Genomic DNA, 12,383 nt, shown 5'->3' with positions numbered 1-12,383 from the left:
ACATTTAGATGTTCTCAATTCCTACCCCTATATCTCCCCCCACATCAATCTTTACCTCTTCAGTGAGACATTGAACAGTGCCTGGTTTTCTGATCTGTGAGTACTGCAGCTACTGTGAGCAGAGAACAGAGGATATTCTGATGACCCAAAGGGCTGTAGGAAGACGGCTTGTATAATCATGCTGCTACACACAGCCCCTGACCACTGTGCTGAGGTGGGGCAAAAGCGGCAATAAATAAAGCAGGCAGGCAGATAATGTGGTGGGGTATGATTTGAAGAAGCCACAAATTGCTTTACCGGCATAAAAAGAATGTAATGGCCAGTGGCGGCGTATTATGCAGCTAGCAGATAATCATCAGGGCTGTAATTGCTCAAAGATTTCAGAGGAACCACCAGGCAGTAAATTGTGGACACTCCTGACTCAAAGTTTTGACAGGTAAAATGAAAACAACATTAGCATTACTAGATAAAAAGGGGAATGTTTCACTCACTTTCACTATAGTCTCATACTCCATTTCTACTTCTGTTTTTCCTCTACTTCTTGTTCTTCTATGCTCTTTAAAACAAAACCAAGGATCATTTCAATTTGATGTGATTAACAATTACTCTAAGCTGAAATGACATAATTTTGTGCATTGCAGTAAAATAACAACTCTTTAATCTATGTGCTTAATGAAAAACAAAAGATTATTTCATGCTTCTGCGTGCTGGCTCGTTAATATGTGACTAGGTAGTAGGAACACGTTAATCAGAGAAACCAGTCTATTTATCACAACCTGTCACTCCATACTAAAAGAGGACAATATTTTGACTGTGTCATGTGGGAGATCTCCTAAGTTGCTGCTTAGGCACATCACACGAAGTGACATGTTTTTTTTTCTTTCTGGGAAGGGATAAGAAGTATGTCTATGAAGGAAAAAATGAGTATCGCCCACGCTACCTGAAGTCTGTGCTTGAAGAAATACCTCCAGCCATCGCAGCAGGAGGGCCTCAGATTGCAGCCATGCCTAATCCCAATGAAATTGGTGCAGTTTGCATGGAAAACCTTCAAAGACAATCCCAAGTGCTTACGGGAGTGGTGGAGCTCTTTCACCAGACAGCCAATTCCCTCTGACTCAGTCTTGCCACAGTGCCTGAGCAGGAGAGGTGTGGGACATGGTGCTGTTGGAGATGTCACTACTGTTCACTTGCCTTCTTTCTGACGTGGCATTTCTCTCTGGAGCTGAAACTTCTGTTTGATAGTTCCAAACAGCGTCAGGATTTTCAGATTGTCCCATCAACCTGACGTGCTGCAGGCATGCTACTCAGAGCTGTCTCACTGGGATGGCTGTGGCTCATCACACACCACCCTGAGCACCTGAACTTAAACTCTCTCTTGAAGAGGTCTAAGGTCTGCATCAGGGAAGTCCTGAAGGTATTCCAGCATCAACCAAAAAGACTCACGGTTTTTAGCTTGTTCAGTTATTGGAAAATGGCTATAAAATTATAGTCTGGAACTTGAAAAAGTTGGCTTTCTGGTTCTTGCTCAGTGTATTCTTCCAACAAAGTTACTGTGCCATTTTCAAGTGGCTGCAGTATGTTTTATTCTCTGTTGTGTTAAGTTATTGTGGTTAACTGCCTTGTTTTACCCTGTGTGATTTCAGTTATTAAGTGCTTCATTGTGATAGCAATTGCACGAGTATGTCGCTGAACTTGGTTCTGTTTGTAGAAGTTAAACCATGGCTCTTATGTTACAGATGGTGCCACTAAAATCTTGACACTTTCTGCCTCATGTACTTTATGCCTTATTATGTATTCAAGATAATGAATACCTCATATACCTATGTACAATGTCCAAGAGCCAGAGCTAATGGCATCTAATGTAATATGAATCAGCCCTGTGCAAGATCATTGATGTCAACTGTATTTTGTCTTAGTTGTTGGCTGTCAGGTTTGCTACAAATGAAAATGCAAACTGAAACCTTTAAAAAGAAATAGAAACAAGCAATAGCACAAAATAAAGTTTTCTGTTTCAATATTTAAAGTTAAAATAGCTTAATAACTGAAGTGCTATGTTTTCAATTTATCACAAAACATTTTCTCTAAAAGCAATTTTTTAAACTGAACATAATTATTGAGCCACTTCCTTGGTAATGGGTAAAGCAGCGGAATGATACATTTGAGCACTGTGTCCTCATTTTACTTTCAGGCAGATTCAGCTTACAACTGAGTCACAACGAAAGGCAAAAAAATAATAATTAGATAATGTGGCTGGATTTGGTTGAAAATATTTGCAAAGGAACTTATACCACTCTTTCTTATACTGTGTTGCAACAAATGAATTAAACCATTTTTATTTTTTCCTTGAACTTTCTCACCTTGGTAGCAGTGGGCTGTAAAACTACTGCATTAGCACTGACACAAATGGTGTTATAAGATACATGTTGGGTATAAGATGTTCAGGAAATGGGTGCCAGTGATTGTGGTAGCTTGCACCATTTTGACATGCAAAATGAATCTAAAATATTAGCTGAGGAAGCAGAAAGTGACAGTTTGTAGCAGAAAAAATGTAGCAGCAAGAAGGTGAAACGTAAAGTGAAAAAAAGAAAGCTACTTTGTTTTGCACAGTTCCTGATCACTTCTGATGCACTTCGTTTTTCTGTCCCTTTGATCTCTACACTTCACTGGTTTTGTGCTCCCTCTGACAGACAAATCAGATGAAGTGCCTTACTTAAAATTGGAAAATTTAACAACATTACATACGTGTTTGCAGCACACAAGCATTTGGTAACTGTGGATGTTGGCCTAGCTACTTCAATGAGGCTCATGTCTACTCAGGCCAGGTTAAGATTTGACTAGAAATTCTTTTAAAACCGATCTTGGAAAACACCATTAAGCATACTCTTGCTAAATTCCTTTGTTTGTGCAACACTATTACTTTTTCTTACTTTTGACACTAGTTTTAGCCAGCCTTCCTGTAAAGGAAACATTTGTGTTGGTGAAAATGTGTGTCTACTTTGCAGGTGACTACAGGTCTGTATTGGTTAGTGACCACACACCAAGTGTGCAAAGTAGGCACACATTTGCATTTGCAAACATACAGATTTTACCTACCTGTGGGGTGAACATCAGGCTCAAAATAACCAAATGTTTCAAAACAAACAAACGAACAAAAAAAAGAAGAAGAAAAAAAAAAAGGCAACATGATAACAACTTTACTAAATCAAACTGAGGATTTTCCCTTTGGTTATTTAGCAAGTACTCAAAACACAGTCCACTGAATTTAGGAGAGATATCTGGATAGCATGAATTCCACAGTGATGGGAATTATAAGGTTACAAGATACAACTCTTTACTTGTAAGTAGGGTACACACCACTCAAAAGCAGTACCGTCTATGCAGCTTCCAACAATATAGTCTGTGCACTTGCACCATTAGGATTTTGCCAATCCAAATTACGTTAGTGTAGCAGATGTATATTATATATTACACACACATATTTACCACAGGGTGCTCACTAGTTTTGGAGATCCAGGCACTGTCTTGCAGCATAGGAAAAAGAAAGTCAGAAAGAAACACAGGGATTAAAATGAACACTGAATTCAAACTCTATTCTGGTGGTCATGACCATAAGTTGTCATCATCACATGATCTTTATAATCCCCAAGCAACTCCTTGATTCTAGTGTGAGAAATATATTTCCAGATGTACAGACATTGTGCTAAGCAGCCTTTTGTGAAGTCTTTTGTGAAATTATGAAATGTGTGGATAATAAAACACAGATAGACAACAGATATATACTTTCCCATATTAGAACTAGACAGCCAAATGTCTATTGCTTTTATTAGAGGTGAGACAACATTTCAGAGAAAAGACACACATGGGAACTGGACTGTAGAACACTACTAACGACATGGGGAAGTGTTAAAACATTATCTGCTATTCACTGTCTACCGAATGCTGGTTTCCCAGCAGTTTTCTGGAGACATCTTTCAGTGAATGATTTCTGGAGAAATCATTCAGTGCAAGTTCAAGCTTTTAAAATACTGAAGTTGAATATATTCTGTTTTATCTGATAATCCTGAATGTGTCCTTACTTGTGCAAATGGCCAGAAAAAAGGCTGATTTTTTTTTCTGTTTTCTAAGATTTCATGAAGATCTGTGGTGTATTCTTATTTATTGTCACAGTAGTATAGAGTGACTGCCACAATTAGTCCAGAGTTATGTTCTTGCTAGTGCGCAGAAATGTGGCCCAGAATCTGATCATACACAGCAATAAATTATGATGACCTCACATCTCCAATCAAAAAATGGTAATATGGCCATATTCTTTACAAATATCTTTTACAAACATTAAAAAATAAGATCTAGAAAAGTATATTGTATCAGGGAAAACAAAAAGGGAACGCTGCTTATCCACAAGTGCTGCCTCATAGCACATCATTTTCTTCTATGAATAATTCATGCCCCCCCCCCCAATTATTCAGCAACTTGCATGTGTTGCTCTTGGCTCTGCCTTTAGCATACACTTAGGGTGTTTTCAAAGACCACAGCAGCACAAAATCACCACGTTAAATGAAGAAGAAAAAAATTTCAAAAGCACTTTGAGGGGAAATGGAAAAGTTTTAAGTGATGGTGCAACCCAAGGGACTTGAGATTTTACATATAAGCCATCCATACTTAGCTCCTTCTGTTTCTGTGCTGTAACATTCCTATCAAGGGCTCAGTTGGCTAAAGGATTCCACTTGACTGGTGGCAACTGAGGAAACATCTTCCTGCTGAACCTCTTGGCAGCTAAGAAGCCAGCATAGTTTACCAGCCACTAAACTGAGGAAAAAAAAAGCCATCTGGACAACACTACATACTCACCATTATTTAATCAATGGACCAAGCAAACAGGTCTTGGAATTTATGGAGGTTCTGTTTTAAATTATTATTAAGCCATGACTCCCTTCCAAAAGCTGTTTGCAGCTGTATTATGTGCTGTACAGTTCACCTTCAAAATAACGTGCCAGATGTGTTTTAAATAAGTGTTCCTTATATAGGTATCTACAAATAGAAGATTGAATTGCAAAACAAAACAAAAAAGGAAATGAAAGGGTAGAGGGAATGCTTTCCCATGGATGTAATCTACAGCAAGGTTGCACAAACAGACACTTAGGACAAAATCTATCTCATGGCAACACAGAAACAGTACAAAAAACATTCAAGGTAGAAATCTGTAGTCATATTTTGAAAGCTGTGAAATGTGATTATATTCTCGTCTTTCTTGGATCAGAAAAAGATCCTCTGCATCTCTATCACAAAGACAATGCACATAAAGAATGCTTATTAATTGATCCAAGACTGTGAACTAGACAGAGGAAGAAATGTAGGAGGAAGAGAGGTCCTGGCTATGATCTCAGTGAAAGAGTAAAGTCAATTCAGATTAATTCTTTTGTATGGCAAAGAAAATCACTGTTTAACAACAATGTGATGAAATCAATCGCCATGCAATTTCACACCTAAGTTACATATACACAATCCACCTGTAGCATGAATAGTCTTCATTTGCACTCCTATTTCTCTTCCTGGACAAAAGTACATTTCCATTTCTGCTTATTATCAATTATTTCAGTTGTATCATTTTTAAAAATCAAAGGCTTCTATAAAACAGCTCCATAAATGCCAAAATATTATCAGAATATATGTTTTTAAACTAACAAAGAATAATAATAGTTCCAAACCTCAATACAAGATCCAAGAAGAGCATAACCAAAATTCTGTATATACAAAACATTGTATCTATACCTTTCTGTATGTAGAAGAACATTTCTCAGTTTGCAGGCTAGGAAAAGATCAAGATTGAAATTTAGTTCTCAGAAATATGTTTCTATTAATATAATAAATGACACTTAGATACAAAAAGTCCAATTCATAACTCCTCCAGAGTTCATGTTCATCTGGTCAAGCATGAACAGTTAACGCACCATGGTAATGAGGCCGACAAGATTCTGTGAATGTATCAGTGGATGGTTTTAATTGAAAGTCTCAAAGACACACTCATTTAAGGACACGGGTTTGCTCCACTGAAGTCAATCTTAATTTTGCTGTTGCTATCAGTCAGAGCACATTAAAAGCTCACTTCTCACTTCATGGATGTAATTGGCAAATTGCCTTGGTTTGAGAGGTAGTCAGGCAACACCTGTGACTCAACTACTTTTCTCAAGTTACTTTAAGGGAGTCAGTGTTACTATAGCTAGTCCAGAACAGCAGGTTGGTGAGGGATTATTTTAGAGTTCATCAGCTTTTATGAAAAAATGCATTCCAATCTAGTCAATTAAAGGGAATGAGAATATCAAAGAGACGAGACTTTGATTCCCGTTGGGAGTGGGCTAAACAAAGAGAAGAAAGGATATGTTGTATTTTTACTAGGAAGAATTATTTTTTGTTATCATGCAGAAAGCACTAAAATAACCAAAGAGAAGTCAAGTTCTTTCACTGGCCACAGTAACAGGGCCACCAAGAGCTTCAGATACTAATATCTTCTTTATGACATGATAATTATGGATTTTTAGGTGTTTGATAATACTCCATTCCTGGAAAGCTGGATTCCTGTTTGAGTGCCATGGCTTCTATACAGAAGACAGACAGTGTTCACAAAACTTATTATGTAACAGGAGAGTAAGAAGCTGTCAAAGTCTTCATGCAAAAATCTATGTTATGGAGAGCACTTTTCTACTTTTAAAGACCTAATCTGTCTAGATCACACACACATTCAAAGTCATTTGATATAGATTAGTTATCTCAGTATTTCACATTAAGCAATGCTGAACTCTTACTCACGCTTTAAAATTCAAGCATTAAATAGATGTATATTTATGTGTAAGATCATAACAGCAACTGGGAGGGACCTCTTAGATGAACCATAAAACTAAGAGAAATCAGCTTAGCTCCGTCTTAAAAATAGTGTTCTGTCTGCACAATAAAATAAAGTATGTAGTGCCCCAAACTGCAACTACTTGTCTGATGCCTAGTTAAGCATCAGCTAACCTAGTTATTTCTGTAAGAACGGAGCCTGCAGCAGTATTCTGCGATGGCTGTCTTCCTCTGTCCTGATAGTAAACAGGTCAAAAACAGTAAAGCCCAAACACCTTCAGCAAAATACAACCAGTGTCCCAGTTTAGCAAATGTAACACAAAATTTGATTTTTTAAAGTGTGAAGTGTTAATACATGGATTTAGTATGGAAATTATCTTTGGGGATATAAAAGACTAAGCCCTGTGATCTGGATGGTGAGACAGACACTCCTGTTCCATAAATGATGTTCAGATTTGGAAGTCTGCAAACTAAAGAAAATTATTCTCCTATACCAAAGTGTCATTCTAAATGACACCAGCACATATCCAAAGTGATACCAGTAACATCTCTGAAATGGTTATGAGCAAATGCCAGTGAAATTGAGATGAGCATCAGGCAAAAGGATGTTTCAAATTGATTCAATGACTCATATGAATTAAATAGTTTAGCATTCTTATCTGTCAAATTGATTTCCTTTGCACCTTTCCATAAGTCATTTCACTGCTAAGGTCTCAACTCTCCCATCTGCAAAATGGTATGAAATAAAAGTCTTAGTTCGAATTTTAATATATTAGAATCTGAAAGCAATAGCAGAGTGTTGTCTTACAAAGCTAGCATGATAGCTTAGGCAATTTTAGAACCTTCTCTGTGTTAAATATAGCAGATTGCACAGCTTTCCCTGCAGTGAAAGGAGATTTATTTCCTAAGAATGCTCAAAATCCAAATCCTTTTCCTAATGAAGTGTCAGATAAAAGGATCTTTTACTCCAACACCATATCAAGAAAACATCATCTCCCCAGATTTCATTAAACATTAAATGATTGTGAAATAAACAAATCTTATTTTTGACAAATAGTTATTAGTTCCATTCATTTTGTAAGATGTAATGTATATGACAATTAGTTTTCACATGACTACATGAGAGAAATCCCTTCCATCCCTGTGCTCAGTACTGTATATTAAGCTCATTAGCTTGTGTCTAAGAGGAGATTTTCAGCTTCATTCTTTTCTGAAACCAAAGCTAGCCTTAAACAGATAATGTAGCTATGGCTGATAAACTCCAGATGCCTTAATATCAATTTGCTCAGTGGAAAATCCTACTTATTTTGAACTAATTTAGTACAGCAGTACCTGTTCAAGATCAATTCACAGCAGACTATTTCCTATTTATTGCTAATTAAAATCGCGGATTTCCTGTTACAAGCAGCATATAACCCTGAAGAATTAGCTACAAACCCAGTGTTAGTGACTCAGCTGGTGGACTATTTCTAGACTTACTACCTAATTCTGAGTTTCATAAAAACAGCTAAGCAATGACAAAACTGCAAAAGTGAGGCCAGGCCAGGTGACGAGGGAAAAACAGGAGAGGATCTCTGAGATTGATCTTCTCAACGTTACAGAACTGCAGAATGGCTTAATTGTGATTCTTATCTCCAGCTTGAGGAACTGAGAGCACAGTGGGCTGGAACTCTTTCTTGGCATGTTAAATCCGGGGACCACCCGGCCTTGCTGTCTCAATTCCAGCCCTTTCCGGTCTTGAAGAGAATAATACACTAGCTGTGAGCCAAGGGGATATCTGCAGGTGGCATCTGGGTTTGACCTTATCCACCCACACTTTTGTTGTCAGAATTACACAAACATATTTTCAACTGATTGTGCTGGGCAGATACAGGCCAATTCTTTCACTTCTGGAACACAGTTGTCAGAAGAGCACACAAGCATGGGAAAGATCAGAAAAAATGGATACAGTGAAGTGGTACTGAATTAAGGGACAGTCCACCCAAAGCTTTCAGTGTGTTACTTCTGAGCATTCCTGTTTGAGATTTAAGACTCTGTCTGAATGCTGGAGTTATGAAGAAACCAGTATCCACCAGACCAGATAAAAGGCTCCATCATGATACCAAATTTCCAGAGGCTAAGAAGGGCTGTCCAGTCCCTCTCTCTTTTCACTAAAACACATAAATTGAGAGAGGATACAATTACAGGAAGACTGCACATTACTTTTGGTTACTTGTGATTTAACAACAACTCCAAAAATCTCCACCTCATTCCCACAGAAAAAAATAAAAATAAAAAAATCTGTTTAGGCTCATCTTAGGGAGATCCAATCAATCCCAGCACCCTGAAATGCATTTCCACATACAAGTTTGAGTTTAAAATGCTATGGAGAGAGTGATGTACAAATGTAAAAAACCTCCAGGAAGCAACCCTGCAGATTTCTAAACAGATGTATCTTCAGAGCTTTGGCAAATCAAGTGCTGGCAACTGTTTGTATTTACACCGAGTCTTGCAAAGCCATGGTGTTTCCTACCCAGGCTGTCAGCAGACAGAAGACAAGAGACAGAGCATATATCTCATTCAAAGCCTCCTCTAAAGCTTTTATTTTAAAATAAGCTAGTTGTCTGAGTAATGTATGTAGAAATAACTTAAGACTTTAAACTCCAACCGGTAAACGTTATGGAAGGTAACATTAACGGATGTCAGCCTGGAAGATTTGTAATTCTCAAAAGCTACAGTGATGCTCATCTCAGGGCAGCAATGCTCAGACACAACTGTAATAAGATCCAGACCAAAACTATAGCAATTGCAGGCCTGCAGGTAAAATTCTCACACCAAAAGCAAGTGGAAGACCTCTTTCTTCACCAGTTTAAACAGACTGATACGAGACTGCTCCTACATTTGAAGATGTTGCATTGAGTCTTACAAGACTAAAAAGGCAAGCAAAATATCTCAATGCTTTATAAAACCAGGCCTGAAAATTCACAACTTCAGAAGCAACTGGAGTTTGAAGGAAGCCAACCTTGTTATTAGCGCTGTCTTTGACACCCCAAAAACAGCTGTCAGAATCCCCTTCAGGTCTGGAGTCGTGTGAAATCCAGCACATTAAGGGTATGGCTTCTGTTTGGTGCATTTACTGTTGAAAAAATCTTTGAGTTTTTCTTGTTAGGCGGAAAAGGGCAGATGCTCTTCTTTTAACATGTCACTCGAGTACACTGCTGTTTTAGTGTTGGATTTCACCAACAGCAGCTGGTGAAACGAGCTGTGCTGGCATGGGGCACACAATTTGCATCTCCCTGGTACAATGACTCTAATGTCACTAATGTCTTATCTGTGTCACTTACATTCTCTTAAACCCAGCAGTAAAGCTTCCTTTTCTTTACTCCCCACAAAGCATTGTTAACCTCTCCCCAGGCTTGGGACTAATATCTTACTCATTTTGCTTTTCCTAGGGTAAGGTTTAATTCAAACAGCTATTATTCTATTTATTATTATTATTTTTTAATAACAGTACTTGGAGATATTAATCACTTTGCAAAAATACATTAGGTGCATAATTAATGTAATACTCATCCTGAATGTATATTCAGTAGGTTTGATAAGAAAGAAGTACTTCAAGTTTTCTTTCATTGTACAGGCTCTTTAATCTTGTACAAATATTTATACAATTAATCTGGTTGAAAACTTTGTTCAGGAAGCAGCTGGGGCAGGGACTGTCTTTTTCTGCAGTGACAGGCCCCTGCAGAACCAAGCATTTTAGGGTCCCTGCTCCTGCACTGGGCTACTGCAAAGTCACGAATGCTACCCTTTCTTGAAGAAAAGGAGCCTTTTTCTTTCTGCAAAAGTACAAGGACGCTTGTCATGCTTCAAATTTAGTCAAGCTCCAATTTTTTTATTCTATTTTTTTCAGAAGGAGAGCTTCAATTCAAATTCACGGATAAATGAAACTGGCGTAGCTGAAGCGGACAGTATCCCTACCAATCCTTTTCTCTCCTGAAGATTATGCCATTCTTGCAGGCACAGCTGAGAAAATTCTGTATCTACTCGCAAGTTGCTGTGGCTTAAATTAAGTACATTAATATAATCTGCTGCCAACTGGAGTCCACATTAACAAGCAGGACCATAAATATGGAAGCAAGCTGGGGGGCGCATATCTCACTCAGCCGACTGCAAGGAAGGGCAGGGCAGAAAGCTAAGGTCAGTGCGAGTGCAGCTGTTTACACACAGTTCTCAAGGAAATCAGACTCTGAGCGGGAACCTGTATAGTGCCTGTGAACTCTGATCAAACACCAGCGATTTTGGTTCTGTTCAACCTTGTCTGCACGGGCAGTTCAACACCCCTGCAAACCAATAAAGCCAGCGGCTGAAACTCTTACGAAAGGGAACTGGGAGGTGGGCAATTACCTCCCCCAGGGCACATCTGGGCTCTGCCAGGAGAGGGGCTGTGACTTTGGGGGTGTTTCAATGACAGCTTTACCAGGGCGCTGAGCAGCTGCCCCTGCTGGTGTCAGCTTGGGGGATACCAAACAGCGCTAACTGCTGAAATTCAGAAGTAACGGGAAGTGATACAAATGCAAGCAAATATTAACATTAGCACTTACTTTATCTGCATTTTTTATTAAAAGAATGAAATTAAATTAATAACTGAGTATAAATATAAATGCTTGTGCTGATATTTAGACGATGAAATGTACTTCTGTTATTTAGAGCACTAACCAGTTCCTGTTCTTTGAAAGCTTGAAACAATACTTCATTTATCTCCATCTTGTTTTCCATCATAACTTACTTATTTAAAGCATGTCAGGGGAGAAACCTAATTTGTAAGGACATTTTCCAATTAAATTGATTAATTAAAAGTTAGACTCAGTTGGTTTGCAAATAATAATATTTAAAACCACAAACTTCATGGATTCTGGGAAATGGCTGAGAATGCAGCTATGCAAGTACTAACAGAGATGATCCAAATTTTCAGTCTCCCAAGTGTTACAGCATGTTTTCTGGCATTCTGAACGTCTGCTCATTTTTACATGGTCTGTAAACAATTCCATTTGCTCCAAGACTCTCTTACATTATTAGAGAGTTATTGTTCCCATTGGTGTTAGGTAGCGCTATACACAAGTGCTTACATGGAACCATGTGCTTAAAACTAATGGCTTTAATGAGTTTTACATTTAAGTTCTGCTCTGAATATGACTCTTTAACAAGAGACTCTGTGGAGATCCAACTTCATGAATTTATGCTAGGATCCAGTAATATCCTAGGAATTGTCTGCTGCTGCACTGATTCAAATGTCTGTCATTCAGACTGGTCTTTAGAAATCAGTGCAAAAGCTCACAACTTCAGGCAGTACCAAGACTTTGTCTCAGATCCAATGAAATCCTTAAGAAGTTAGTCTAAGTCTTAGGTTATATCTTTGAAACTAAACCGGGCTCATGAGTAAGAACCCAGAGATCACATTGCTGTGTCTGACTTGGTGATCAATTAGAAACAGACTCATCCAACTGAACGGTTCACAACTACCAGAGAAAGATTTAAATCTAATAAACTGAAAAAAAAAAAAAAAGAAA

General features: G+C 38.1%; 1 protein-coding gene and 1 long non-coding RNA gene across 13 annotated transcripts in view; one reads left to right on the top strand and one right to left on the bottom strand.

Moving 5' to 3' along the window:
- LOC118163464 overlaps positions 1–1,028 on the top strand; it is a 68,308-nt gene extending 67,280 nt beyond the window's left edge. Inside the window, exon 5 of the long non-coding RNA XR_004749068.1 lies at positions 892–1,028. This is a non-coding gene — a long non-coding RNA (uncharacterized LOC118163464). The remainder of the gene's footprint in view (positions 1–891) is intronic.
- The window catches only part of PLCB1 (phospholipase C beta 1), a 378,680-nt gene that overhangs the window by 24,415 nt on the left and 341,882 nt on the right, over positions 1–12,383 (bottom strand). For 2 of the 12 annotated variants that reach the window (XM_035320062.1, XM_035320063.1), the window contains exons 32-33: positions 3,498–3,521; positions 492–556 (exon numbers count right to left, since the gene is read on the bottom strand). The exons of 3 other annotated variants lie outside the window; for them this stretch is intronic. In XM_035320062.1, the coding sequence (XP_035175953.1) occupies positions 518–556; positions 3,498–3,521 (63 nt within the window). In that variant the 3' untranslated portion in view covers positions 492–517. Of the gene's footprint in view, positions 1–491; positions 557–868; positions 1,232–3,483; positions 3,522–12,383 lie in introns of those variants that run through there. 7 more of the 12 variants (XM_035320065.1, XM_035320067.1, XM_035320068.1 and 4 more) reach the window with 6 other exon arrangements.

The sequence above is a fragment of the Oxyura jamaicensis genome, chromosome 3, assembly GCF_011077185.1.
Source record: "Oxyura jamaicensis isolate SHBP4307 breed ruddy duck chromosome 3, BPBGC_Ojam_1.0, whole genome shotgun sequence".
Classification (NCBI taxonomy): Eukaryota; Metazoa; Chordata; class Aves; order Anseriformes; family Anatidae; genus Oxyura; species Oxyura jamaicensis.
This window is presented reverse-complemented; position numbering and strand designations above follow the sequence as displayed.